This window comes from Corvus kubaryi, unplaced genomic scaffold (assembly GCF_017639235.1).
Source record: "Corvus kubaryi isolate FWS band 111438036 unplaced genomic scaffold, C.kubaryi_AGA036_p1.0 37394, whole genome shotgun sequence".
Taxonomy (NCBI): Eukaryota; Metazoa; Chordata; class Aves; order Passeriformes; family Corvidae; genus Corvus; species Corvus kubaryi.
Window position 1 is genome coordinate 13,236,948 of NW_024581133.1, and position 27,724 is coordinate 13,264,671.

At 39.5% G+C, this 27,724-nt stretch overlaps 2 protein-coding genes and 2 long non-coding RNA genes across 7 annotated transcripts in view; 2 read left to right on the top strand and 2 right to left on the bottom strand.

Annotated features, from left to right (window-relative positions):
• The window catches only part of TEX9 (testis expressed 9), a 23,993-nt gene extending 13,082 nt beyond the window's left edge, over positions 1 to 10,911 (top strand). For all 3 annotated transcript variants that reach the window (XM_042039574.1, XM_042039575.1, XM_042039577.1), the window contains 4 exons: positions 1,955 to 2,128; positions 5,952 to 6,086; positions 6,575 to 6,709; positions 8,356 to 10,911. In XM_042039574.1, the coding sequence (XP_041895508.1) occupies positions 1,955 to 2,128; positions 5,952 to 6,086; positions 6,575 to 6,709; positions 8,356 to 8,433 (522 nt within the window). In that variant the 3' untranslated portion in view covers positions 8,434 to 10,911. The remainder of the gene's footprint in view (positions 1 to 1,954; positions 2,129 to 5,951; positions 6,087 to 6,574; positions 6,710 to 8,355) is intronic.
• MNS1 (meiosis specific nuclear structural 1) lies at positions 7,170 to 17,483 on the bottom strand. 2 transcript variants are annotated; one of them, XM_042039579.1, is made up of 10 exons: positions 17,323 to 17,483; positions 16,838 to 16,927; positions 16,509 to 16,636; positions 15,931 to 16,033; positions 14,883 to 15,112; positions 13,942 to 14,158; positions 13,756 to 13,863; positions 12,642 to 12,899; positions 11,618 to 11,743; positions 7,170 to 9,997 (listed from the first exon to the last, which is right to left on the bottom strand). In XM_042039579.1, exons 1-10 carry the CDS (start codon positions 17,323 to 17,325, stop codon positions 9,899 to 9,901), a joined length of 1,362 nt encoding a protein of 453 aa, XP_041895513.1. In that variant the 5' UTR covers positions 17,326 to 17,483; the 3' UTR covers positions 7,170 to 9,898. The 2 variants fall into 2 exon arrangements, with proteins under 2 accessions (XP_041895513.1, XP_041895512.1); XM_042039578.1 differs by lacking the exon at positions 17,323 to 17,483 and having other exon boundaries at positions 16,509 to 16,632.
• LOC121669940 lies at positions 16,524 to 25,328 on the top strand. The gene is made up of 4 exons (XR_006017954.1): positions 16,524 to 16,722; positions 17,614 to 17,717; positions 24,263 to 24,361; positions 25,235 to 25,328. It is a non-coding gene; the product is annotated as an uncharacterized LOC121669940 (long non-coding RNA).
• LOC121669939 lies at positions 18,577 to 27,656 on the bottom strand. The gene is made up of 3 exons (XR_006017953.1): positions 26,139 to 27,656; positions 24,234 to 25,639; positions 18,577 to 23,054 (listed from the first exon to the last, which is right to left on the bottom strand). It is a non-coding gene; the product is annotated as an uncharacterized LOC121669939 (long non-coding RNA).
• Between the last annotated feature and the right edge of the window lie 68 nt (positions 27,657 to 27,724).

Consider the following 27,724-nt stretch of genomic DNA (forward strand, 5'->3'; position numbering starts at 1 on the left):
ATGCAGAGTGTGGTATGCAGAGAGAAAGAGAGTGGTGCCCAGAGCCAGCCGCTGGGATGAGATGGATGTTTAGGGTAGAATGAGAAATAGAACAGCTTGAGAAATACAAAAGCTTGAAAAATACAGTTGGGTGCTTTCGGTGTATTCAGTGGATCAAGTGTGGAAAGAGCTTCCATTTTAAGTGGAGTACTGTAATCCAAACAGAGATGAGTCTCTGTTCTCAAGAGTAGTACAGTTGATGCAGAGGACAATATTTGGAATTACATATTTGGGCAGATTAGACTGAACTTAAGGCATTGTGAAGCTACACTGATATTTCACAGTTAGAATGTACAAGTGAGTTTTATGATCTGCACTGTCTGGCAATATATTTTAAAGTGATGCTCAAACAGCTCTTGAGCTGTAAAACCTTAAGTAGTTCATATCTGTCTGCCAGAGAGATCACTTCTTATTCATGTATTTGTAATCAAGCAAGGCTTTTGAACAAACTTTCCATTTTACATAACTGGATTATTTTTAGTTGTGGTCTCTTAACTTCAGAATGTTTTTTCCCACCTATTCCCCAGGCCCAAATGTGATTATGACATTAAGAACATATGGCAAAACACCTATATGTTTTCTTACAAGCTTTTAATTTAGCATTAAGGAGCAGGATGATATTAAATGAGTTTTTTGAGATAAGTACATGAAGAAGATCTTCAGAAGTAATTAGATTTTGATATTTTATATCTGTACTTTATTTTTATCAACACAGGTGCTTCTGCATTTCAATACTTTTATGCTGTGATCGGAAGAAAGTTGTTACATTAGATTTTAAAGACATCTTCATTTTCAAATCAAGTATAATTTTGTCAGTAGCTATTGAACTTCATCATTCCATGCCAAAACCACTACAGAATTCAGTTACTGTAGCAGATGACAGACAACCTTGTACTTATTCTTGTCCTGTTCCCTTAGCACTTTGTATGTAAATGTATCATTTTGGGTTCTAGTTTCTCTGGTGTGAAAGTAACTTTATTACATAGAAGGTCCCAAAAATTTCATTTTGACAAAGCCTTGAGATAGATTCTGAGTTTGGTTCCAATTCACAGTCCAGTTGTTATAAGGAAGCAGTAATTCTGTTTAAATATAAAGAGGTGGGAGTTTCTGAGGTGCATGAAGTCATGAGAAGCTTAGGATAAAGCACAGATTTCCCAGGTGGGAAGCTTGTATTCCAAGGGGCTGAGAGAACAGCAGAGACTTTTTTCACATAAGTTCCATTTCTGTACGTGCCTGGTTTCTTTTTCTTAAAGAAAAGCAGGGCATAATGTGTCTCTGAAATAATCTAAATTAGTATTCACTTATAAAGTTTGAAAGGTTATAAAAGAAAAATGCCTTGAATTATAATGCTTAATGTGGGATGTAATTGCCAGTAGGTCATGAATCTAGTACGGGATTCACTTCATGTTAAGAGAATCTTAAATTTGAATACTTGATGTAGCCTGGATCATTAGCTTGCTTTTAAGTCAAAACCAGATAATATCCTAAAACATAATGGATTGGTTTATCAGTAATTACATTCTCTTCCTTTTCCCATAATTTTTCCTAATGTGTGCATTTAGCTATTCTCATGAAATTGCCACAAAATACCTATGTGCCACTGTTATTCATATTACTCTATAACATTTTGATTATTTGCAAAACCTTTGGGCCTATGAGAAATGTTTTACATAGTGCTACAAGACACTTTCAAGTAAAAGACTGCAGAAAATTAAATGAGACAAGTGTTACTGGTTTTTAAAGTATTAGCTTGGTACAACAGTGTTTTGTTTCCTTAGTCTTACTTGTTGCTATTTCTAGATCTACAGCATATATATTCTTACTACCTTTTATTTACAAGACATTATTACTGCATTACCCTTCTGCTTCCTTGCAATAATTTAGCTGGGTTTTTTTGCTAATTACTGCCATACAGGATGATGAAAATCAGAATTTAGAAACTCGGCTTAAAGATACTGAAGAAGAAAACACAAGACTGCAACGAACAATCAGCCTGCAGCAGTCTCAGACTGAGAAGTACAAAATGTTGTCACAAGAAGCAAACAAAAAAAATGAAGGGTTACAACAAGAGGTCACTGCACTAGAAAAGGTATTGTAGATATTAGTCTCATTTATCTCAAATAAGGGAAAAACCCACATCAAGTTACCCGCTGTTCCCTGATGGATTGGTAAGAGCTGTATCCAATGACCTGATTAGCGTCTCAATGTCTGTTAATAGCTTTATAAATTGTATTTTTAAATGGCCTAATAATTTTTTTTAAAAGGAAGAAATAATATATTTTGCTAACTGCTCATCTTCTGCTTCTACCATTATATATTTCTTTGTTTTAAAATTAAATTCCTATGTAAAAGACCCACAAGAGACAAAACTACCTTTTCAGAAACTGCTGTCAAATATAAAAAGGAATCCTGAAAAGTGCAAGGAAATTCCATTTTTCGGGTTTTAATTATAATTTTTTAAAAATTGCTTCTGTAAGTTCTATTGTAAGCTGTAGAACCTAATGAACATTTTCTTAAAAAGCACCTGCAGCTTATAATAGTATCTTCTGCAGGTAAAGGAAGGGATGTCTTTGTTGTTGCAAATGGACTGTTGGACAAGCAGGCACTCCAGAGTGGCTGAGGCCAAGTGAGCGTGGCTGCTGCTGTCCCACACACGAACAGTGGTGCCCGTGCCTGGCACAGCAGATGGCTGCATACACAGCTTTGTTTGTTTGGAACTTAATCTTAAGGGCAGCACATATTTTTCTTTAATTCCTCAGAGCTAGAGGGGTTGACTTCAAAACCACGTAATACACATAATGTTGTGTAGTACATGTAATAGAACCAGGAGAATGTTTCAGTTAAAAATTTGGGGGAAATAGAACTCAGCCCATCAAAGTCTCATACTTCCATTAAATCATATTATGGATTTGTGTGGGTATGCTTGTATCTTACTGTTCCTTAGTTCTGGCATTTTAACACTAACATGGTCTTCGTGTTCTTTTTGTGCAGATACTTGGAGGTTTTAAGTTCCCTTACACTGATTGTGATTCTGTCAGAAAAAATATTCAGTACCAGTATTTATCCTACTCATCAGCTCACAGCAAATAGGGCCTAGAGATTTACAGTCATTTAGTCCCTTATCTTAAAGCAAGACAGAACAAATTATATTCAAACCATCCTGGACATAAGATTGTTTAACCTGTACTTAAAGCCTTCTGGAATGGCAATTTCAACCATTTCCTTGCACACAGTCACAAAGTATTTAGGAAATGGGATGAAAAGTTTATTCACTTCCAGTGTACTGGTACCATATCCAGAATATGGTCACTTCCCTCACTGGTCTTTGCTTTGGATTTACCATCCTCAGTTGCTTCAATTATTCCCCATAGGTTGTGTTTTCTAGAATTCACCAAAGTTACCCATCAGTCATGATCATGAAAAATAGTGGTAATTCTTTAAAATACTAAGACAGCAAAAAAACCAAATGGATGTAATGAAAGGTTCTCTAATTCAGAAGTTATTTTACATAGTTTTTCTGCTATAATAAATTATCTAACTGCAAAGACCATGCATGTAAAAATAATTTTGCAGTAACTGCTTTTATCTCTTGTGGACTTAGGAGTCTGAAAACTGCTCTATTTTTTAGATATGAAGTATTATTCAACCCTACTTAATTAATGTAGTGTAGTTCAATTCTAGACATTTAAAAGCAATTTCCTGTGAACACAGGCTTGAAATGGTGCTACTGTGCTGCTAAACTCTCACAAATCTTACTTGCGGTCTAAAGAAAGTTTTCTGTATAGCTGAGAGAGCACAAATGTAACCTCTGATTTTGGGGCTTTTATTGCTATTTCTGTTGTTGCAATGTAGATGATAGTAGACCTACATTGTGATACATACGTCCCCATACTCCCTAGATTATCAAGTTTTTGTAACTTCATTAATGCCCCAGGTACTTTTTGTATGTGCCTAAGCAAAGATTCTCACCTGCTTTTCACAATTTACCTGAAACATGGTAACTACTTTGTTATTTTTACATCTCATTTTTTTGGTGTTTGGTCTCTGTAAACATTTCTGCTGCAGCACTCACCTAAGGCAGCAGCTGAATTCTGATGCTCCCAGAAACTTTCATCCATTTCTTTCCAGCATTCAAATTTTTTTCTATCTAGTTGATCTAATAAATGCTATCACCTCTCCCATCTCTTTTTCACCACTGGTCTACAAGAACATTCCTTCCTTTGTGTGTTCAGCTCAGCTCTAACATTAGATAGCAGTCAGGGGAACACCAAAGTTGTTCTCTTACTCTTTTTAGGCCTTTGTGCAGGGGTTTATCACTTGCCTTGAAGAAAGGCTTGATGTTAAGTACATGTTCTCTCTCAACTGTTTTTTGGGGAGGTGTTGGAGAACTTCCTAAAGGTAGCAGTGCTGCCTGCACTGCTGCTGGGAGGATGGACGGCCTGGTGAGGGTTACTCATAGGCTATCACAGCCCCTGCTGATGTCCCATGATGTGCCTCAGCCCTGTCAGAACAGTGGGGAAAATCCAGCAACTGAAATGGGATACAAATTTAAAACAAAGTAGTTTATTCTCTCCCCTCTTAGAGAAACATTATGTGAGAAAACTAATCCAGCTTTGACTTAGGCAGAAACCTTGCCTAGTTACAAAATAAGACACTTATTTCAGGCATTTTTAAGATTAAAAACTTGGAGTTGACTATATTTAACAAGATACCTTCACTGGATGACTTGCAGAAAAGTCCTTGATAAGGTGTTACGTGTGACAGTAAATGACAAAAATCCCTAAAAGAATTCTTAGAATTCTTTCATTAAATGATCTGATTAGTGGATAAGTAATTTGCATTGCATATAGACTGGTTTTTTTTGGTCATTTAATGCTTTAAAGACTATATTCCAAAGCTTTTCATATTAATGCAGAATAAAATACATAGCACAAAAGATTCAGTTGACTTAATTCACAGCTCCATCATCTTGATACAAGACAAAGAGGTCAATTAGTATGTATTTCTTGGATAAATGATGTCGAAGTCTTAAGTAACCACCACAGAGCAGGTGTAGAATTGAGAAAATAGAAGAATTACTCAGAAATGAGGCAGTCTGAGGGCTGCCTCATTATCAGGAAGCCCCCTCTCTACCTTGAGTTGGTTAAAAGAAGCTTTCTGTGCCCATTACTATAAGTTTGATAGTTTAAAGAAGAAGTCTTATTTCTTTTTCATAAAACACAGGATGTGCTCTTTCTGCCAGAATTGTTTATTTCTTTTACTTTGTCTGTTATCTATATTCCCTGATCTTTAGTCTCATTATTCTGTTCCTCAACTTGGTCTCTTTCTCTCATTTCCCCACTTACAGCACTATGAAATACTGTCAGCAGAGTCAAGAGACAACTGTTTTGATGGGTGCCATAAGACTTGATGAACTATTTTCTGCCAGATGAAATAGTTACTACCCTCAGCCATCTTCAGTAGGCTGCTTTAACTTCTTGGTGGTAATTGCATGTAGTAATCTCTGGGGCAAAGAGGTTAAAGGAACAGGTGGGAAGAAGCAGCTGGGAACATGAGCCACCATTCCAAAATCTGCCCCAGAGTGGACACAGTGATTTTTTTCTCTTTTTCTGACTGATCATACAAGGTTTTTCAGTCAGTCCTGTGGTCTTACATGATCAGCTTCACAATTATTCCAAGAGAAGCTTAAAAAAAAAAAAGATGAGAAAGATCCTTTTTCAAGATTTCAAAGGAGAAGGGGATGTTTTAACAGTAGAATTGTCTTTGAGACAGATTCTATCTGCAGGCCAAAGAAGTTCACATACTTCAGCTTTCAAGGGTGAGCCTTTTTGTAAGTGTGTTGTTGATACAGGATTCATTAAAACACCATTAATATCATGATGTTTTTATTGGGTTTGTCCTTTCTTAAATAGGAATTGGAGAATCTAAAGCGTGCCCAAAAGCAGGCTGCAGCCACTCAGAGTGCAACAGAGGTTCGTTTAAACAGGGCCTTGGAAGAAGTGGAGAAGTATAAAGTGGAGCTTAATAAACTGAAGCAAAGCAACAAGGTACTGTGGCTTAGGAAAAGAAATTCCAGTCTGTAATCACTCAGTAATGCTAGAATGAGACAAAAAGCTTGATGGGCTTTGGAAGCATCATATCTCTTATAGGCAGCCCCAAAATTAACTCGGAACAAATCACAAAAGGCCCAATAAGTTATCTTAGCTGACACTACTGCAACCTCTGCAGGAGGAGGAGATGTACAGAATGAAGTTAAAGCCTTTCTGATTTTCCTCATTTGTGTGAAAATGAGACATGTTTAGAAAGAGAAGTACACATACATACCTAATACATACAAAGGCAAACCACAGCTCTTACTGCCAAGATTTTCTTTTCTTTTTTAAGCTTTGATGTGGGAGTATTTTGATTAATCCCATTTCTTTTCAGAAGTGTCATGTGTGGCTACTGTTTGTCATTTTCTTATGTAATGCCAGGTTTCATTGATTAAAGCACCACTTTCATAATTAATACATTTCTCCTTTTCTTCCCTTGGTAGGATGTAGTTAACCAAGAACTCAAAACGATTGAAGACTTAAAATCAGAAAACAAGAAACTGCAGAAACAAAAAGGAGAGCTAATTACAGGTTTTAAAAAGCAGTTAAAGTTAATTGATATTTTGAAGAGACAAAAGGTAAGGAGCAGAGTAGGGGTGTATTTCAGTTAACAACCTCTAGCTAAATGTGTCTGTTGTCCAATAAAGTAATATTGAAAACTGTGAGTTTACATGGAAGGAAATTAAAATGAGAGGAAAGTATACTAAGAGATGTTGCCCAAATTGAACAATTTTCCACTTACTAGTTCCATCACAGCTTTCACTTAAAAACTTGGGATGTGTGCAGCCATTTCTATCAGTTTTCATTCTGAGGCTGCATGAGACATGGAGAGCTATGGGCTGCATAGCTGTCTGGACAGGACCTTAACAGACTGGGTCACCTCCAATTTCTTACTCTGCTGAATCTCATGGGATTCATTTTGTGATGGAGTCAGTGCATTTCTTACACTCTCAAACCAAAGCTGTAAGACAGCTAAAGCAAGCAATGTATGGTGGCTTGTTAAACAGAACCCCCTTTAAGAAAGGCCAGCCTTAGAGATAAGAAAGTAGAACATTTTATTTACCCTTTGAGTACTCAGTGATCACCAGACATTTAGTAAACACTTTCGAAGCTGTTGAGCCCCTAGAGGAAGAATAGTTCTGTATGAAGTGGCAACTTCAGGGAGCGAAATACACACATTTATCCTAAGAACTGGGAATTGCAATATGAAACTACACCCTTGAATCTGGAATACTTCCCCAACACAGGGCAAAGGAGGACAGGTACACGGAATAAAAGGAACCAGGGCTGCTTGTGCATTTCCAGTGCAAGGGAATTTTTCTGGCAGTAACAGGATGCAGAGTAGATCCTGGGGATTCATCTAACAGCAGCAGTACTAGCTCAGCCTTTGGCTGGCCCTTCTAGCTCTGCAAGTTTATTTTGAGAATTAAAGCTACACAGCATTCACTCAAAATATGTTCTTATAGATGAGGTAGTTCATTGTCCTCTGGAACGTGAATTCACTGAAATGGGTGTCACAGAGCAGCATTTCTGTTCTGTTCTGACTGGGAACCAAACCCATCGTCTCAGACAAGTGTCACAAACTGCATTAAATACATTTTTAAACAATTACAAATGCTGTATCAGAACTGCAGATAGGAAAGAAAGCCACTTAACTTTTCTTACAAAAAGTGTTACTCACAGATGAAGGATGCTGTGAATTGTCCTTTCTGAAGAGACTGTGACTGGAGGAACGTGGATGAGACTGGGGCTAACCCTGTGCCTTGCAGCTTCTGGCCAAAGGCGCTGGGGAAGGGCAGCTGAAGCTCACATGTGATCGATACTCACAATCAGTGGAAGGACTTCAAGTCTGCTTCAAACAGGCCTTTTGTTGAATGAATTAGAAAAACCTTATTTAGGCTGTTTGTGTAGTATTTGTGTGGCAGGTTCAGATGCACAGAGCAGACAGAGCCTGAAGAATGATAGAGGGAAAAAATTCCCTAAAGACATTAAATATCAGGAGTAGGATGATTTGCTTTGTAATAGCTTTAATGTTAAATTGTATATGGATCAGCTTGAAAGAACGTGGACCAGTTTTCTTACACGTGTTCTTTAGAAGTGACAAGAGTTGTCAGATTTTCAGGAATTTCTGTGCTTCATTAAAACACATAAAATATCCCAGTTATCCAGGATTTTGTATTGGTCATTCACACTATTTTACCTTCTGCTCTTTTTTTTTTTCCAGATGCACATTGAAGCTGCCAAGATGCTTTCTTTTACCGAAGAGGAATTCATGAAAGCTCTTGAATGGGGAAATTATTGATCCCATTAAATAGCAACTCCTGTTCGAAAGAGGAGTCAGCCAGTACATTATTTTGAGATTGTATATGAGTCCTTGTTAATAGTTAATAACTGTATATCCCACTGAATTGATTTTGTTGATTTTACTTACGTTTAAATTGTTTAACTTTTGTAAGCCTGATAGCTTGTGTTGTAATGTCATATGAAATACAAATTTCTACTTCATTGCCAGGCCAAACTGCCCATTCTGTAAGGAGCAGAGAAGCTCAGACCATGCAAGGAATAGTCCAACAAGTGAACTTGGTTATCAGTTTGCTCTGTTTTAGCATTTAAAACTGTACCTTACCTATGGTAATATTCAGTCCGAGGAAGTCAGGATTTAGTCTCAGAAAATTCCTTGTTGCAACAGAAATAAATTAACCAGTGATCCAGTTGAGAAGAAAATGTCATGTCCTTTTTAAAACACATGGTTGGAAAATTGGCCTTGTCTGTTCTCTGTAACAGATCTCCCCTCAAAGCTAGCTGGTCTGGCATCTAATTTAAGCACCAACAGCTCTTTTATAGAAACGACCATAACTTGTTTTAGCCATTACATCTTAGCCCCTGGCTGGCATAACTATACATGAGACTTGCCTCCACAGTCCCATAGAGCTGTATTGTGTAAAAGTGTTCCTTCAGTCAAGGTGAAAATATTAAACCTTTCCCTGGCCATCAGCTGCTGCTTTGGGATACAGGCAGGAGCGATGACTCCACATTCACAGGTGCTCTACAAGCATTACATCCTTAACAACTTCATTAGTCATCATTGTAATCAATAACTAGAAAACAGATTCAGGGTAGATGAGCTGAGCCTGTTGTGCATACATTAATGAACAGGAGCAATACAAGCCTGTGCTGCTTGCAGGAACTTCTGCCAGACCTCAGCTATTGCAATGGAGTCCTGCCTCAGAGTAAGTGAAAAAGAACATGGGATAAAAATTAGTCAGTTTATGCACTGAAAGAAAGGTATAAACAGTGGTTCTGACCTCAGAATGGAACAACATCTCTGCTTAGAACCTTCCAGTGAAGGACCTCAGACCTACTTCATGGAGATAAGACACTACATTTGGATGAGGATTGTAGTAGTGTAATGTCAGGACAGCCACATGTTCCCAGAAGTAGTGCGTTAGGAGAATCCTTTAGTCCAGACTGGAATACACACGCGAGCTTAGGTTTCTGCTGTGTTGCTGAAGAAAACATTTCTAACATTGCTACATGACTAACTGAGAATAATTGAGAACTCCAGAACAGTTTATTTGTGAAAAATGCAAGTGGAGCACACACTTATGTAAAACTAACTGCTCATCACAGTTTAGAACTTCGGTTTTAAAAGCAAGGCTTTTAATGCTGCTAAAGAGGAATTCCTCACTGTTAACAGCAAATAGAAGTTTTCACTGGGAAGCAGCTGACACCTAGTGGTAAAAGCAGGAGCTGAGCTGGGGGAAGGTTCAGCTCTCTTCTGGAAGTTCATTACCTCTTCTCTGTTGGTATGCCAACCTGAAATCTTCTCCAAGCATGTTAATGTCATTTTCGTCTTTGAGTATTCCCTGCATTAATAGGAAAGAAACACACATCAGAAGGTAAAACAAAGTAGAGAGATTACTATGGATCTCTGAAATCTTCCATGGAAGCAAATACTGCATCCATAATGGTATCCATAATACTGTTATGTTACCTTCAAAACAAACCTGAAAATCAAGCCTGAAAACCATCACAAAACCTGAGCAGATGAGTTACAAATTGGTGCTAACCCAGAGACCCTTTTTGTTTTGCCAAAAGACAACATTTAGCTGCGTTCTCTTGCTCACAGGAGTGACTGCTCACTGAGTGAGTGCAGTCAGTACAGCACAGGAGCAGGTTTAGTAAAATCACGCAACTGCAGTGAAAAGAGGCCCTGGCTGGGCTGGGGTTCTGTCTCCACCTTTACCTGTGTTGGTATTAGCTCATACAAAGAAATAACTTGGGAAATCAAGTAATGCAGGACAACTTAATCAAAGACTATGTTTTTGAGAAGAGAAGTGGGGCACCTGGAAATCTAAATTTCTAAAGTAATTTTACAGCTAAAAATATGTATGACCCACAGAACATACCTTGCAGCATTTAAAAAAGAGGAAAAAGTTACAAACTGCATTTATATTGGAAAGTTTTGGATTTGGTAGAACTTTGCTATTTAACCATTTTCAGTGAAGTAATGTGATGTAGGAGCACCCAACTCAGACACAGTGTTGAAGCAGAGAACAGAAAAGTAGAACATCATACATGGCACATATGTGAACCTTGGACATGGAAATTGCCAAGGCTTCCTACAGCAGCAAATTCAAACCAGAGAAGTATACAAAATGTTGTCACTCTGAGTTATCCTTTAATGAAATCTACATTAGATAACAACTCGCTCCAAGTGTTACAAATTCCTGCACCAATAATTGTATTAATATTTGAATAAAAATGAAACTCTGCTCTACTTAATGTTTTCCAGATTGCAGAATTTCTTTAACCAGCTGGATAGCTCCCTCCCTACTGTAAATGCCTTTTTACATCCCTAAGGCAGCTCTCTGTTTATTTGTGTACTATTAGGAGATCTTCCCAATTATGAAGCACAATACGAAAGAAATTGTAGTTTATTCCTATTGCAATAACTGCTTCCATCTTTTTAACTTTTAAAAATACAGGGACGAACAGAGCAAGCTTGGAAATGCTTCTGTAAATGCTGCAGTTCGTTGCACTACTGCAGAATCCATAGTTATGGAATATTTGGCAGACAAGCCAGAGTTGCAAGAAATTGCTGCCAAAACCCCAGCTGAGAAATTTGGTGGAAACAGGTTTTAAGATGTGGTGGACCCCTTTCTGGCTAGAGAAGCCCTGCTGTAGAACTCACATTCCATATTTCAAACACTGGATGTGCAAAATGCTGTGGAAGCTTTCAGCGAGTTCTGTACAAGGCATCAATAGTGCCAGAGAGCCCAACGCCCCTCAGCAGAAAGAGCAGTACTGTAAATGCGTCCCACCTCAAAAGAAAAAGGAAGAGGTGAGTGCGAGTGAGCTAACACAATAAGGACATCCACTGACTCCAGGAACTTGCACAGTTCTGCAACTTCACCTTGAACTATCCAAGAGAATATCAATTTACAGGACAGATATTAAAGGTGTTTAAAATACAATTCACTTACTCGAGGAAGATAACCCAGCAGTTTCCATGCATGCTCTTTCAAGAGTTTCTGTCTCTCTTCTTCAATAATTGCACGGATACTTGCTTGTCTCCTCTTCTCTAACTCTCTTTCTTCAAGTTCACGCTCCTACAATAAACAAGTTTTCCCAAGTTCTGTTTCAGCTCTTGTGAACATTTGTTTCCACCACTATCCACCACAGCATAAAGACAAAAATTTTAGTGGAGTAAATTTTGAACTTCCACTTACTAATTCCTGGTCACAGGAAATTCTCTTGAAAAGAATGGAAAGTGTATGTAAAAAAACCCCACAAAGCACTGTTTAAACAATACCTGTTTGGCAACTGGAAAACAATCTCATCTAGATAAAACAGAAAACTGAATGGCAAGTCATGGGATGAGTCTGCTGTCCAAGTGTTTGGTGTCAGAAGCCATTTTGAAGGCAGGCAATGTTCAGTTCTGGTGGCTTTTTGGCTCTCAGACAAGTTAGTCTGTTCCTGTCCTACTGCTCTAATCCAGGAAAAGGTGCAATAGGTATGAATTCTCACATTGATGACTGGAAATTGCAATTCACATTACACAGGTGATTTATACCCTATAAACAGTTATGAAAACAGCAGTATGGGATTCTGTGTCTTGCTTTCAGCTATCACCTTTTCTTCCTCAGATCTCAATTCAAGAGACTTAACCTAAAGACTCCTCAGACATCATTATCAGTGCAGCTGACCAGGGATGTGGAACTGGACAGCAGTTGTGTTGCTGATCTCATGGCTCCTGAAGAGGTATTTGCACAGCACATCAGCTACACAGTGGGCCAGGGATGGTGTTGACCCCAGCCTCTTGAGCAACAAGAAACAGTTAGCTCTAAAAATACTTTTCTCTTGTCAGAAACCAAAACAAAGTCCTGCTTCCCCCCCTGCAATTCCCATCACCTTTCCCTAGCAACACCAGCATTGTCCCTTAGGATAGCACAAGTATTCCCATATTAAACACTCTGCTCAAACCAAAGGTGCATATGAAACACTTACTTTTTCTGCTATACACTGTTTGCGACGGTCCTCGAGAATTTTCTCCACGGCCATTTTGTGTTCAAGCTGTTTCATTCTCCGTTTCTGCGCGTTCAGCTGCTCAATGCGATCGTCCTCGGCAAACTTGGCCAAAATCTGCTGCCGGAGGGCTTCCTCCTCTTCTCTCATAGCTTGTTGTGCTGCTGCCTTCAGAGCAACTTGCTCTTCATATGTTTGCCTTAAGTCTAGGCGCTGCCTTATTCTCTTTTCAATTTCTGCCTATAAAGGAATTTAGTAAAATGCAGTATTACTGAACATTGAAAAATTCTGAGCAGCAGCAGCCAATCTACTCCATTTATCTTGGAATAAATTTACTGTAGTTCTTAACTTCTAGCATAACTAACTGGAGCAAACATTCCATATCTGACAGTGCTCTCCAGTATTAATCAGCTTGGCAAATATCACATGATTCTGAAAATTAAGTCCAAAACAAAAGGAGATTTTTTTTCCCCCGCTATGATGAAGGGAATCAACAAGACAGTCGTCCTGAACAACACTCTAAAAATAGCAGTGTTTGGTATCTCAACCTATGTTACGTTTTGTTTTTCACCCACAGCAAGGTAAGACAGAGTGTGGCCAGGCACATAGGAAATGGAAATGCAGAAGAAAAGCAGATAATTTTACTACTTTGCTAAAACCTAAACTTCCAAGTTACTGGTATTCTCCTTCACACGATAAGTAAATGTATAAATGGGGCCATAAGGGTATTCAAAACCTTCACTTGTCTTCCTGGTTGAAATTAAAACAAATACATTAGGAATGGAAAAGGAAACTCAAAGTACAAATTTTTCCCTCCAAAACCTAAGCTAATGTACAAACTGCCTGTCTGACTGAGAACATTCAGGAAATAGAGTTGAAAATAAATACTTTGTGCTAGAACAGAATTGGGAACAATTCAAATTCATTTAAGACTCTTAAAACCGTATCAGAATTAAGCCTTTTGCTTTGAGATAGCTCACAGTCCAAAACGGGCTCAAGGTGTCCCTCAAACACATCCCAAAGTCACAAAAAACACTGCAGACTTAGATATCCAAAGGGTGTAAAAAAAACCCTTCATGTACCTGCCAGCACTTACCATCTCCTTCTTCCTTTCAACCTCTTCTTGTTTTTCCAGATACAGATCTTGGCGGATTTGTTCCTGTTCTTTACGCCTCTGTTCTTCTCTCTCCATGGTCTTGGCAACCTATAACAAAAAGGAAAGGTTTCTAAATGAAAGACAAAAACATACAACAATTTTTTCTACAATTTCAATTTTTGATACCATGTTTTGAACTCTCTGTTTTTTCTCCTCAGTGTCTCGAACTTTAGCCATCCAATCATCTTCTCTTTGTTGTTGCATGTTGGCAAACTCCATAATTTTCCTATTTTCTTCTTCCATCTCTTCCTGTTTCCTTTTTCTCCAGATAGCTTGTTCTTTTATAAACTCTTCAATATATGTCTGAGTTTCTTTTATTTTATCTAACTTCCGTTGTTTTTCCCTGTAGAAGATGGAAAAAAAGAGTTCAAATAGTCATTTAACATACTGCAGAGTAACGTTAAATCAACCAGATGCTCGCCATTAACAATATATTCCAGAAACTAACATTTAAATTACTTTCCTTAACCATTCGGCTAAAAACTAGATAGCTAAATTGAAAATAGTTAGTAATGAATTGCCTGAAGAAGGGAATCTCATATCTAACACCTTTCCAGAGGACAGACTGTACACAAAATTACTCGCTGCTGCTGCATTTTATGCCCCATCAAAGAGAAGAAAAGAAAGCCAAATGGCACCACAACTCCTAAACTTTTTATTTACACAAAACTCTCCCCCCCCCCGCCAATACCCTGCCCTGAGAAACCTCCTTCCCTGTTCCTAAGACATGCAAACAAAGCATCTGGTGGCAAGGCAGGGACACAAGGCAAGGCAGAAATATGTAATATGCTGTCGTGTCCAGCATGATGGGCCCACTGGAAGCCCTCCTGCAAATAAAGCTGGATTTCATATTTGAGGAACAAGGACACGAGACTGACTGGGACATTCTGATGTTTCAACAGGAAAATTCATGCAAGTCAGTCTCTTATTAGTAAAATGTGACCAAGGAAAACTAAAATGGGCCTTACTCTATATGGAATAGGTGCATACAAATCAGCTTTCTGTGCAGAATTGTATGAGTTGTTATGTTTTAAATTAATAAATAATAAAAATTCAAAGTAACTAACATTTGGTCCTCTTCATAGATCTTTTTTACAATTTCATCAATCATGAGTTTCTCTCTTAGAAACTCTTCATAAGCCTCTTGCTTCTTCTTCTCTTGTTCCTCAACCTGCTTGTCCAGTTCTTGATGGTACATTTTCTTCTCCTGGTTTCGCCTCAGTTCTGCAGACATTTCTTCTTTCAGAAACCTGTTGTACTCTTCCTTCATCTCTTGGGCTACTTCATCCTCCCATTTCTAGGGGGGAAAAAGGCAACACAAGATTTCTTTTCATTCCCTGTACTACAACTTGTAATGAAAAAATGCACAGTATGAAAAGGAATTATGATGCATTACCAGAAAGGAATGTCTTCCACCTCAGTCTATAAATATAGAGCCTTAACATGCTTAATAGCTTAATCTAGTCAGTAGAACCCTTGAAGGGCACCCTCAAGATTTAACCAACTTGAGGAGCACTAAAAGTACTTAAGGGACAAAGCATTGAGCACAGGTGGGACTTACATCAGCACAGTGACTGGAATGAAGCTGGGCTACAGAGAACACGCTCAATGAGCACATTGCATTGAACCTCAATGAGCTGCCTGCATTGAACTCTGTATAGAGCATTAACGTAATCAGAAGCATCTGCCTGATCACCAATATTATTCTATACATAAATACAAATTTGCAAGTCTTTCTGAAGTTACCCAGATCACTGTTTAACAATAGTAACATTGTTTTCAACAACCAGACTCTGAGGTACGGATTCACCACTGTAAAAACTTACTGTACAAAGGGTATCATAGTTTTTACTCAGATAAATGTTACAAAACCAGTAAAATAACAACTATAACCAGTCATACAGCTAATTCATTACTCCTTCAATTGCAATGGCAAAGTAAACCTTTTTCTACATCTAGTTATTACTGGTTAATTAATCCTTCATAACACAAAATATATTTTCAATAACACCGAATGCCTGAACAATATTTTAGATGAAAAATGTCAAAGGAAAAATCTTCTGCACAATCCACACAAAGAGTTACAGGACTCAGGAGCTGGGAAGCACTAATTACCATTTTCTCATCGTATATAGCTTTTTTTTCAGCAATCTGTGCAGCTCGTTCTTTATTCATATAAGCAGATTTCAGCTTTCTTTCTAACTCTCGAAGTTCAAGACTGGAGGGGGAAAAAAATTATCCTATTACAAGGGGGTAGGTATCTAGGGGAAAAAATTAAGTTTCCATCACTATTTAAACAGAATATTTTTCATCGGGGCAACCCTGATGAAAAGTACTGCTCTAGCTAAAGGGCAAAAAAAGAAAAAAAATCCACTTAAAAACAAGAGTTTCCTATATTCCTACATGTGCTATCAACAGTTCTGCATCCTTGACTTCTAACTATATAAGCACAGGTACACATACATACACATGTATGCTCATGGATATGCCTAAATGTACATATACATATCCTCAAAATGAAAATTTTGTGGATCAACATCTTTTATAGACAAAATTTGCTTAAAACTAACTTTTTATTATACCTGGACCTCAAACTAACTTTTCCTTCCAGGTCTGAGTCCTCTCCACTCCAACTTTCCCAAATCATGATAACAAGCAGCCAATTTGATATAGCTGGGAAATGTCTGAATTACCTGTTTGCCCTGACTTGTTGCCTTATCTTCTCATCTTTCATTTTCTCGAGGTCCCGCCTCGCCAGCTCAGCCGCCAGCTTTTGCTCTCGCTCCAGCTGCAGTGCTCTCTGCTTTCTGTTCTCTTCTGCCTGATCAGAACAATTTCCTTACCAACTCTCGCACACGCACATTTGGAAGAAGGCAAGGAGACTGTGCAGTCAGCAAGACTATACAAGTTAGTAAATGATTGTTACTGGGGAAAGGTTTTGACGGGCAAAGGTAAAGCCAGGCGAACACTTCTCCTTGGCCTTCCCACCCCCCTCGAGCGCGGCCGCCCCAGCAGTTCTTACCGCCCGCAGCGCCTCATCCAGCCGCCGCTCCCGCTCCAGTTCGGCCCGCAGCCGGGCCGCCCGTCTGCCCCAGTCCCGCTCCTCGGACGCCTGCGGGCGACAAGGGAGAAGCGGTGGCGCAGGACAGCCGCAGGGACCCGCCCCCGCTCCCCATGCCGTCCCCGATCCCGCTCCCCTCACGGTCCCGCTCCCCTCACGGTCCCGCTCCCCATGCCGCCCCCGATCCCGCTCCCCTCACGGTCCCGCTCCCCATGCCGTCCCCGATCCCGCTCCCCTCACGGTCCCGCTCCCCATGCCGTCCCCGATCCCGCTCCCCATGCCGTCCCCGATCCCGCTCCCCCCACGGTCCCGCTCCCCCTGCCGCCCCCGATCCCGCTCTCCTCACGGTCCCGCTCCCCCTGCCGCCCCCGATCCCGCTCCCCTCACGGTCCCGCTCCCCCTGCCGCCCCCGATCCCGCTCCCCTCACGGTCCCGCTCCCCCTCACCATCCTGCCGGCCGTTGCCGTGGCAACGCGTGGCGCCGCCGGCCTGCAGGGCGCGATTTCGCTTCCGGGGGAATTGCCCCCGCTGATTGGCCGAGATGGCGACCCGACCCTGGCACGTGACCCCCGGAGCAGGCGGGGCCAGGGCCGCGTGACGTCATGGCGAGGGGCACCTTTGAAAGTTGCTATTTAAAAGCATTTCTTGAGTAGTGATTTTGAATTAATGCACTTGATTCACCTCTAAACACAAACTCCAGGTGGCAGCGTTTAATTAAGAATTTCTCTCCTTCATAGCTATGACGATGGATCCCCAACAGGTGTGGGAGATACAGGCACAGGGCAGAACACAACAGACAGAACATGAACATCACCAAAACAGATGACTCTACATGATTCTGGTAAGGGTACTTGGTACAGAGTATGATTTATTCAAGAAAACCCAGCCTTTAATATTCCAGAAAGAGACCTTACACAGACCACAACTGCTCCCTCCAGAGTTTGGCTGGATTGACTGCTCCAGGAAGGAAATCAACCTTGGGGCACCCAACTCCCCAAACTCAAGCCTACCCACTTTCCTCAACTTTATGTTCCTTCCTACACAGTTAAGTAAAACTAAAGACATTTAAGCTTATTTAAAGCAGTATTTCAAACTCATTAATGTCACCTACTTTATAAAATTAATTAAAATTAATAAAGCTTAAGAGAAGGTAAAGAATTAGGTTAGAAGTCTGCTTGTTTCTACTGATGCAGTGCTAGATGTGTCTATATCTATATATTTTTGGGATGAAAACACTATTTTAAATCTTTTAGAAATTTTCCCACAATGGTGGAATTCTTTCTGGAGCTTTGGTTATTCTCTGTCCTCTTAATAAGAAAAGTGTTTTCCCACAATGCTTGGGGAAGGGAGGAATAAACTACAGGAGACCATGTCTTTAAAAGGATACAAGCAGAAAGAGATGAGACAGAAAAAGATCATAAACTTTCCCTAGTTCTTTGCAAGTGGTGCTACCACTATACTTCTCTTACAAAAAAACAAAAAAACAAAAAAAAACAAAAAAAAAAAAACCAAAACCAAAAAACCAAAACAAAACAAAAAACAAAAAACCGAAACACCCCAAACATTAAAAAAATCACTTTCTTCACCATTAGGCAAGGAAACAAATAAATGTCAACACCACCCCCACCCCACCCCCCATTCCCCAGTCGTCCAATGATTCTAAAGCATTGACTTAGAAAGAAGGAATCTTTTAACTACTCTGGCACAGCAGTAACTTTTAGTGCTCAAGGTTTGGAGGTGGCAGGGCTGGGGGGGATAAAGGTGCAAAAGGTACTTTTGCTGCTCCTTCTCCTCAGTAAACAGATATGAGCCTCACTGGAAATAAATGGAATTTTCTTTCTTACCAAACAAAAGAACAAAATCAAGTCCCTGCCCTTCATTTTAGGAAATAAAAGCAAATAACCTTGAGACGTAAAATGTCATCTTTGCTCACATGACACCCTCATTTTGGAACAGCAACCCTCTAAAAGGAGAGCACCTTGAGTCAGTCTCCAGGACAGCAAGGTACTCAGAAAAGTGGGAGTAAAAATGCTTGAACAAAATACATATCAGAGACCAATGAGTCAGTTCACAAAGTTATTTTTAAAATTAAGAGGTGGCTTATATTTGCATGTAAACTATTTGCTAGCAGCGTATCTTTCACAGAAGAGACAGACCACAGGACTAATATCCTGAAAGATTCCCAATGGGAAAATATTTTGAGGTTTCCAGTCCTTGGAACCTCACTATTCTTTTAATTTCCTATACATTTCACATCTGCTAAAGTGTGCTTAAAATACAAAGAAGAAAAAAAATGCAACCAGAGAATTCCTTTATCCTCAATACCTTATGGCAGTTTGTGCTCAGAAACTCTTACCTTTAATGCCCTGATTGTTTTCCCCAACATAAGTTAAGCCACAGGGACAGCTCAATAAACGTTCTGTGCCTGCAGATTTCCAAAAGAAGGTAAGTAACCTTTCAGCACACAGTCACCCCACATAGAGAACCAGGAGGGGAAAATAACCCATAAACTCCACAGAAATACCCAATACGCCCTTGTCTTGTTCTTCCATTAAATGGAATACATAAGAGATGGAAAACAATTGTTTCCCTCAATTTAGATGCAACTACTGGTTTCATCTCTTCTTGAGAGCACCCTCAGGAACTGCAGACTCCTGGTCCTAAAGCTTGGGCATCTTAATTTCTTTTTTTTTTGTTCCCTTCCTTACATCCAGCCAGAAGTTCCCCTTTTTCAGTTTGCAACCATTGCTGCTCTCCGGCACTGGCTGCATCTCCCTGTTGGCTCTCCACACACCTGCACCTGGCCAAGCACTTCTGTGCCAGGCCCTCTTAGCACATCCCGTTCTCCTCATCAAGGTCATCTCAGTTGGGTGCTCCTCCTCCACCTGAGAGGCAAGCATCTGTTTTTGCTGCTCCTCTTCCCAGCTGTGCAGTCACAGCAAGTGACCCCCCCTCCCTGGAGGGGCCTCCCTCGTACCTTCCTATTTGGGAAGAAATCAAGCACTGTGGTGAAAACAGACCTACCTTCTCCTCATGTCAAAAGCAGAGCTCCTTGATAGCACTGATTAATTTCTCAGTTAAAGACCTACAAATTTCACACATACAGAGCAGAGTTCAGTCCAGGCAGAGTTGCTCTGCTCTTCTGAAGAAGAATAAAAACGCACTGTTTTAGCAACCAGCTGGGTCAGACTTCTTAGAAATCCAGTGTGTTTATATTTCAGTTTTCTTTCATTACATAGCTTATGAAGTTTTTAGAAAACCAGATAAATGAAATATCTACCTTCCTATAATATGGAAAGGAATGAGTCCCTGCTGCATAATTGCAATCAAACTCTTGTTCCATAGAGCATTTCTTCTTGCAGCATCCTGGTTACAGCTACAGGTCAGTGACCTGATTCTCATTCCTTTTTCCTAAGAGCATTAAACCCTCCTAGAGCCTGAAAAGCTTTAGGTAATCAGCAGCCAATTGTACAAATGTAGAGTTAAACTCAGCAGTCCTATCTCAGGGTTGACACAGCATCTTAATAAATGAGTCAGTTCTTAAATTCAGTATCAGCACCCACTGATGAACTCCTGACAGCAGAAGTGAAGACTGCTGAGGAAAGCTAATGGCAAAAATGATGAAATGGAGCATTAAAGGGAAAAAGTAAGTTCCCTTTATTTAGCAGTTTCAGTTGAAGGTGATGGAGGAACACACGGCAGAAAAGGTCATTAAATGAAAACGGTGAAGCCATTTTGCAAGTTTACATCTTTTCTAGGGCATTTTACCAGATAATCATAACATGAGACAGTGACAAATGCATTCCAGCTGAGATATGTGGGTCATGCTGACTTGGCAACATTATAAACCACTATTGGGGATAACACAGCTTCTCTGTGAGGTAGTTTACCTTCTTTGGATGAAAAGATAAATGCAAATTAACAGGGAAGAGTCTGAAACATCTGAGCTGTGCTATTGATCTACTAAGGATCCAGATAAGTCACAGAGAAACTAATGCTTGCATTGTTTGAGATTAGTGATGGATGGGATAGCAGATTTAGGAGCTAAGGGGCTATCACTGTCAACAAAGTCTTAGTACTAATTTTTTTTTTTTTTAATTATACTGCAGTAGTAGGGAAAACACGTCCCATAGCAGCAGTAGGCAGAAGCAATCTTTTACTCATGACATTACAGACAATAAACAAAAATATTACAAGGAACAAAAATACTCAGTGCTTCTAATGTGTTCAACAAAAATACATCTGTTTCTGATGTGACAAATGTGGGTTTAGTAAGTATTTAGTTGTAGAACTCAGTTTTCTTTTCCTGTGAGTTTGGCACCACTTTGCCAGCATTCAGTGATTTGAACCCAATTAGAGAGCCACATCCACCGTGCTTCTTTTAATTCAACTAGCAAACACTGGGGAGCACGCAAGTGCTTTCTGCTGAGCATACCAGGCTTTCTGCTTCACCTCTACGAATTATTTTTAAACACCTGGTCTAGGTACAGCAATATAGTTCTTCTATAAAGAATGTTGTAAAACATTGCTATAATGACACTTCTGGTTTTTTGCAGCAAGACCTTTATCCACTTACCTATCATAACCAATGAAAGAGAACAGAGATCGTAAATTCAAGCAAAAGGACCGAGTCCTTACTTAGGAAAGTGAATGGAGAAGATTTTTAGTAGAGAATCTGGATGTTTATGAGCATGAAAGTACTGTTTGTAAAAGGTTTTTAAAAGGTATCTATTTACTGAGACTTTGACATGGGACCTCTGATACAAGTGTTTGTCAGAAGTGTCCTTCAAGACAACAAGCTTCATTTGTAGCTTTTAGTTTGAAAGAAAGATTAGATTTTTTCCTATTCTAGTCTATCCTTCTTTTCTGTGCAGGGTGCAGAGGAGGCATTTGAGTAACCAGCCTGCAAGCTTGTCTGCTAAAGTGCCCAACTGAATGGGCAGAGGGAAAACTAAAACCAGACATGGCCTCCACGCAGTGATCATCATCCCCCCAGCAGATTTTGGCTGTCATTAAGCACTGAGCAGATCACAGTTTCCTTTTCAGTATTTTGTATGCAATGCCATCAGAACATACACCTCTGGAAGGAAGATTTATAATTTCCAAAGGTGAACGACATATTGAGAAATAAACTGTTAAGTACTAAGGTTTACTACTCTTCCTATAGCAGCACCCATAAAAAAGTACACACCAAGCAAAAGGGTGAGATGGCATATTCTTCCTGGGGACTGCCTATTTCCTGGGAAGCACCAAGTCCAGGTGTTGGCATGTGTTCTAACTTGAGTGCAGACTTGAAAGCACCAAGAAACGTACTTAGAAGAAAGCAGAACCCCTTTCATTCCTGCAAGATACCACCAAACACAATTAATTCCAAAGAGTTCAGTTCAGCTTTTGTGAATAATTAAAAAACTGAGGAGCTCCAAAGGGGAGCTTAGCAAAGAGCAGAATACTAAGAAAAAAGATGTCATTTGCAAACAACAGAGTATTAAACAAACTAATCCGTAGCCATAACCTCAAGCCAACCAATGGAGAGGGCAACTGAAGGGCAGTAACAGAAAACAAACATCAGTCCCAAAAGGTCAGAGAGCAAGGTGAAAGTCATTCTGCTGCCTGCATCCATCTCTTACACTGGCTCTTCCTCCTGCCCAGCAGCCTTGGCAGAGCCTTGTGATGAGCCCCAGGCTGGTGCAGGCTCTGCTTCCCTGCCCCACACAGGGATATGTCTGGAGGAGTCCTGGGGCATGTTTAGTAAAATCATTGATGTTTTATTCAAGAGCTTTAGGAGAGGAGAAGAGTACACAGTGGTTACCGATACATTTTGCTGCTGACAAAACAGCAATTTTGTGCTCCAACAAAAATTCCTCATGGAAGCGGTGAATTGGCTCTGCACTGCTGTGGGCCAGACAAAGCCCACAGATCTCTGTCCATGAAATGTCCCCGCCACAGCGTTACCCACAGGCTTTGCTATGCATCAGTCCCTGTGTCTGTTTCAAAAAGTCCTCCTGTAAGCCAAGCCTCATGGGTAGTACTGAGATGATCACAGTGTTACTACAGAGAAACCAGCTGATTTTGGTTTCAGAGCTCCTGCAGGAAAGCAAGGCCCTTCTCCATGTCTCCACTGAGATGAGGGAAAAAGTTGTCTCGTTTCACTGGGAAAATTTCAGGTCATCATATAGAACTGTTAAAAGTAAGAAAAGCAGTGATATTATAGAAGGATTTCCACCAGTAAGCAATATTCTCTTCCCCTTTGGTATCCTAGGACAAGTTGCTTCCTTGAAATTAGATAACAGTGTTACACACATGAGTAATGAGTAACTACAGAGTTCAGTGTTGTGCTTATGCCTTGCACAATAAGGAGCCTAGTTTTGTCTCAAGTTATATCTCTAGAATTTAAAAATCAAACCTAATCTAATTTGCTACAGCTGGACACCACCTGCAGAGTACTGTTTAAGTACTCTGAACATTACGTACTTATCTTTTAAATATTGATAATGCCATTTTTCATTTATGTGACATGAAGTCCCACAGGGAATAATTATGCTAATAAACCTTAATGATTCTTGCAAATAAATGATCAAACAAAATTGCTACTGTTGATTTATATTAATGGATGCCTTTAGGAGAAGATTTGTCAGGATGTGCTGCTTCTTGAATCCCAATTCATCTTATTTAGCAGAAGAATGTATATAGTTTGTAAAACAGATTAAGTGTTTAAAATATAATGTGCTCATGCAGTTTTTGCAGTTCATAACACTCAAGCACTATATCTTGCCTTATGGCAAATCTGCATTAAAGGCTTCTTTGTATACAACCTTTGCAGTCCTTTTTTCCTCTGCTTTTGTCCCCTATGGCTAAAAAAGTCCTCCTTCAGAAGATCTCTAACTTAACCTTTCTGTCACTCATGCAAGAATCAGTGATCACTATGCTGTCGTAACAGATAAACACCACTGTTGAACAACTTCACTTTTACTGTAATTAGTCCAGAAACATTCTTGGAGCTTTAATAAGGGCACACAACCTGAACCTGGGTGACCTACAGAATTTTACAGGATATGTTAAGATGAGCAGTTTCTACTTTTCCTCTGCTATCAGATATGCTGGAAATTCTCATTCCCAACCACCCATACTTCTGAAATTTTAACCAAGTTCATTCGGAAAACATTTTACATGGGCTTGCCTTCTAGATAGTATCTATGTTTGAAAGCAATACCAATGGACTTTTTGCTTTAGCTTATAAATAACCATTTCCTGACTCCATATCTATTCAGATGTATATTAGAGAGATACAACTGTAGTTCAAGTACATCATTTTAGTATTTTTGGAGGAATTATCTCTACCCTCTGTCATCTCCATTACCTGTTTAATATTTTCTTCCCATCCCACAGGTCTTTGTACTACAAAGTACTCTTTTGGACACTCCTAATTCCTCAATTTTTCCTCTTGTCATGAAGCATTTTTCAGGCCTTGCCTCACTTCATTTACATGTGAGTACTATTACTCCTCTTCCTTCTCTGTCAGTGGGTTGGGAATGATATCTCTCATCATGTTTCTTCAGGATCCAAAAGCTCTGTTGAGACCTCATTTCTGCAGACAGAAGAAGCAAAAAGTGGGACTAACACAGTATCTATGTTAAATGAGATTTTTCATTGCCCCTCCAACACAAAAACTTTTCTCCTAAACTGCCTCATCTCTTCTTTGCAGGTTGTTTTAATGTGTGGTGCTCGAGTGAACCCCATTGCACATGATTTCTGGTTATTTATTTGAAGTGCAGTCACTTCTTATTCTCACACCATCTGGCCAGAATGTCTGCTTTTATATACTATAGACATTCTAATTTAAGATACTTGATCCTTAACAGTTAGTTCATGCATTTTAGCTAAAATTTATTTACAATTAGATGATGAAACATTCACTTATACCTTTTTCATGCATGTAAACTGAGATTCCAAATGGATGTCACTACCAATTTGCTAGGAACACATACATATTGCTTAGTGCTTATATGGTGGATTAATTCTGGTTTAATACTCATTCATTTTTATCTTGTGTCTTCTAAATAATTCATGTTTATTGATTACGACTTACAAGTACCACTGCACCAGGACTCTTCTCACTGGCAGCTGCATAAAACAAAATTGCTTTTACCTAGACTGCAAGATTTACTTTCTAAATATTTTCCTCTTTTAAAAACTGACTTGAAAGGAACAATTCATTCTTATCTGCTTGTTATGCAATGGGCTAGTTTCCTGAAGGACTATATGTTTTTATTTTATTTCCAGTGGGGGGGGGCTTTCTTCTTCTGAAGTTCAATATTTTGCTATTCAGTATTTGAAAAACTTACTCTCTTTGCCTTCCAGGCAGCAAATACCCACCCTACCTGGCTCCCAAGGTGGCTTAGCAAGTCATGGCAAAGCATCCTGTTACTCTGCACACAACCTAGGATGGGAAAGGTGTCCAGCCAGACTAGACCTAAGGTGTAGAAGGAAGTCCCCCTGCACAAATCCTTCTCTGGACACCTTGAGCTTGAGGACAGAAGCCTGAGTCCTTGTAGCAGCTTGTCCTCAACTGAAAGCAAGAAAACAACCAACCAATAATAATCAAATTGTGCCTTCAAAGTGGTATGTGGAAATGTAGACTATAAAGTGAGATGTATCTTAAATAATAGATAATACTAAATAGCCAGTAGTTTTGGATGTAGAAGATCCATCTTCCATGCCTTCAACTGCATCAGATAGAGAATTTGTCCCATTTTCCTCAAGAAGCTGTGAAAAAAAATTAAGATGATTTTCATCCCAAAATGTATGGAAACCCTCCCTAAATAGTAATTTTCTGGCCAGTCCTAGTCAGTGATAAACAAATGTTAAGGTTATATCTATAGGCTCTACTAAGCTGTATTTTATTTTATCTAAGATTTGAACAGTTTAAACTGATCTGAGTAAAACCTGAAAAAAATCCTAGACATTTGCGGACAGTTATTTTCTAAATAATATTGCTAAAAATGGATAATTCAGCAATAAAACAGGCAGAGCTTACAAGCAAATGATATAATAATAATGCTAAGCATAAGCTTAGTCATGTCATACTGTAAGGCAAAGCTCTGTAATGAACTCAAAATGAACTATGGCAGAAACATAACGAATAGACAAGAATAACAATATCAGTACAGAACAAATACCAAACCCCACATTTTTGTGTCATGTCTACCTACAAGGAAAAGATGTTTACTGTGAATTCTTTTTACGCTCTGCAGATTTCACTTACACAAAGTTTTGAACCTGTTCTCGTTGGTAATCTTCTAAGAGTAAGGAGATGCAGTAACTGAGATGCTTAAATGTAAAGCCATGAAATAACATGACATTCATGACATACACCCAGGCTTTTCTGTAGGTCTCTTTCAGGTATCCTTTTATTTGTTGATACCCTGGAAACAGTGACATTTTTTAAATGGGTCAAGTAAGTTTTAACCTTAATAAATTAGATAATTAACATATTTATAGCATTCCATAATGTTCTTCAGGTGGAGGAGCTGTCTCTCATATTCCTCTTCAGGACTGACAGAGGAAAAGAAGGTCTCCTCAGGCCACATTTTTGGTGCATATTGCCCAGGGAGTGAAAGTCACAGTACAAACACTGATTTAGCAAGGAAAAGAAAGGGAAAATGAGCTTTGGCACCTATTTGCATCAGACTGTGTCCAGCCCTGGGAGAGGATCCTGGCCTGGGGAGTGTCGTGTGACGGTCAGCGATGGAAGAGACGGGGCAGATTGCTCGGATGCAAGAAGCCAATTTTATTGATACAGAGCTAAGTATTTATACCTTTTGAGCAGTAGCTAAAAATAGATTCTTCTATACGCAGCAATCACTATAACAACCATATCTATGTTTCTTAATAACATTGCAAAACGACAAGCTAGCACTAACCGGCACAGGTACATACCAAGCATGCCATTCCCTTATACTAGCTATTTCCTGGTAGGCCGTACTGCCTGCCACGGTTTGCGGCCCAGCAGCGTTAGCACGTCCACTTCTGACATGAGTTTAGCAGTGCTCTCACTTCTGCTTTCTAGCTGTATCTCCACAGGGGAGGGCTCTTCTATTGGCACAAACCAGAACCTGAAACAGCACAGCAGAACCACATTCCTGGACACCACCCTCTACACCCTCAATTGTGACTCCAGTTGTGTGTGATGACCTGGTCCCAGGCTTTGTAACCACCTGCTTTTCTCACAGTAACATCATGGGCTATCACAGGCACTTGTCCTTGGACCTGAGAGCAGAAGCTGCACTGATTACAGCTGTCTGAATGCAGTGTTGCCTATGTCTGCCTGAAGATGACCAAAGTGACAGTTTTCCTACATAGTATATCTTTAAAATTCCCAATTAGAAGACATGAAAATACACTCTAGGCCTTGGCTTAATTTAAGAGTTTTGCCGTACCCTGCTCTTCCTTTAACAGAAATGCCTTGTTTCCCTGGACAAGTTTCTGTATGACTCACCATTTCCATAAATTCAGCCTCACATTCATGAATGCACCAAGGCTACTGAATATTTATCAGATTTTGGACTTTTTTTTCCCTGAAAGATTTGCATTTAAATAAATGACAACAAAAGAGAGAGCTGAAAAGAGCCTTCCAGAACTCCCCCACATCACCTCCTTCAACTTTTGTACCATCATTGCAGCCATTGTCTACCAAATCTTCCCAGGCAGACAGAGAATATATTACTGTTGCAAAAAGCAAGATGCAATTTAGGAACAATAACTGCATGTGATTACATGAGTTTACAACATGCATATTGTTATGATACTTAGGTTCGGTTTTTATTGCTATTATTAAAATGTCTACAATAT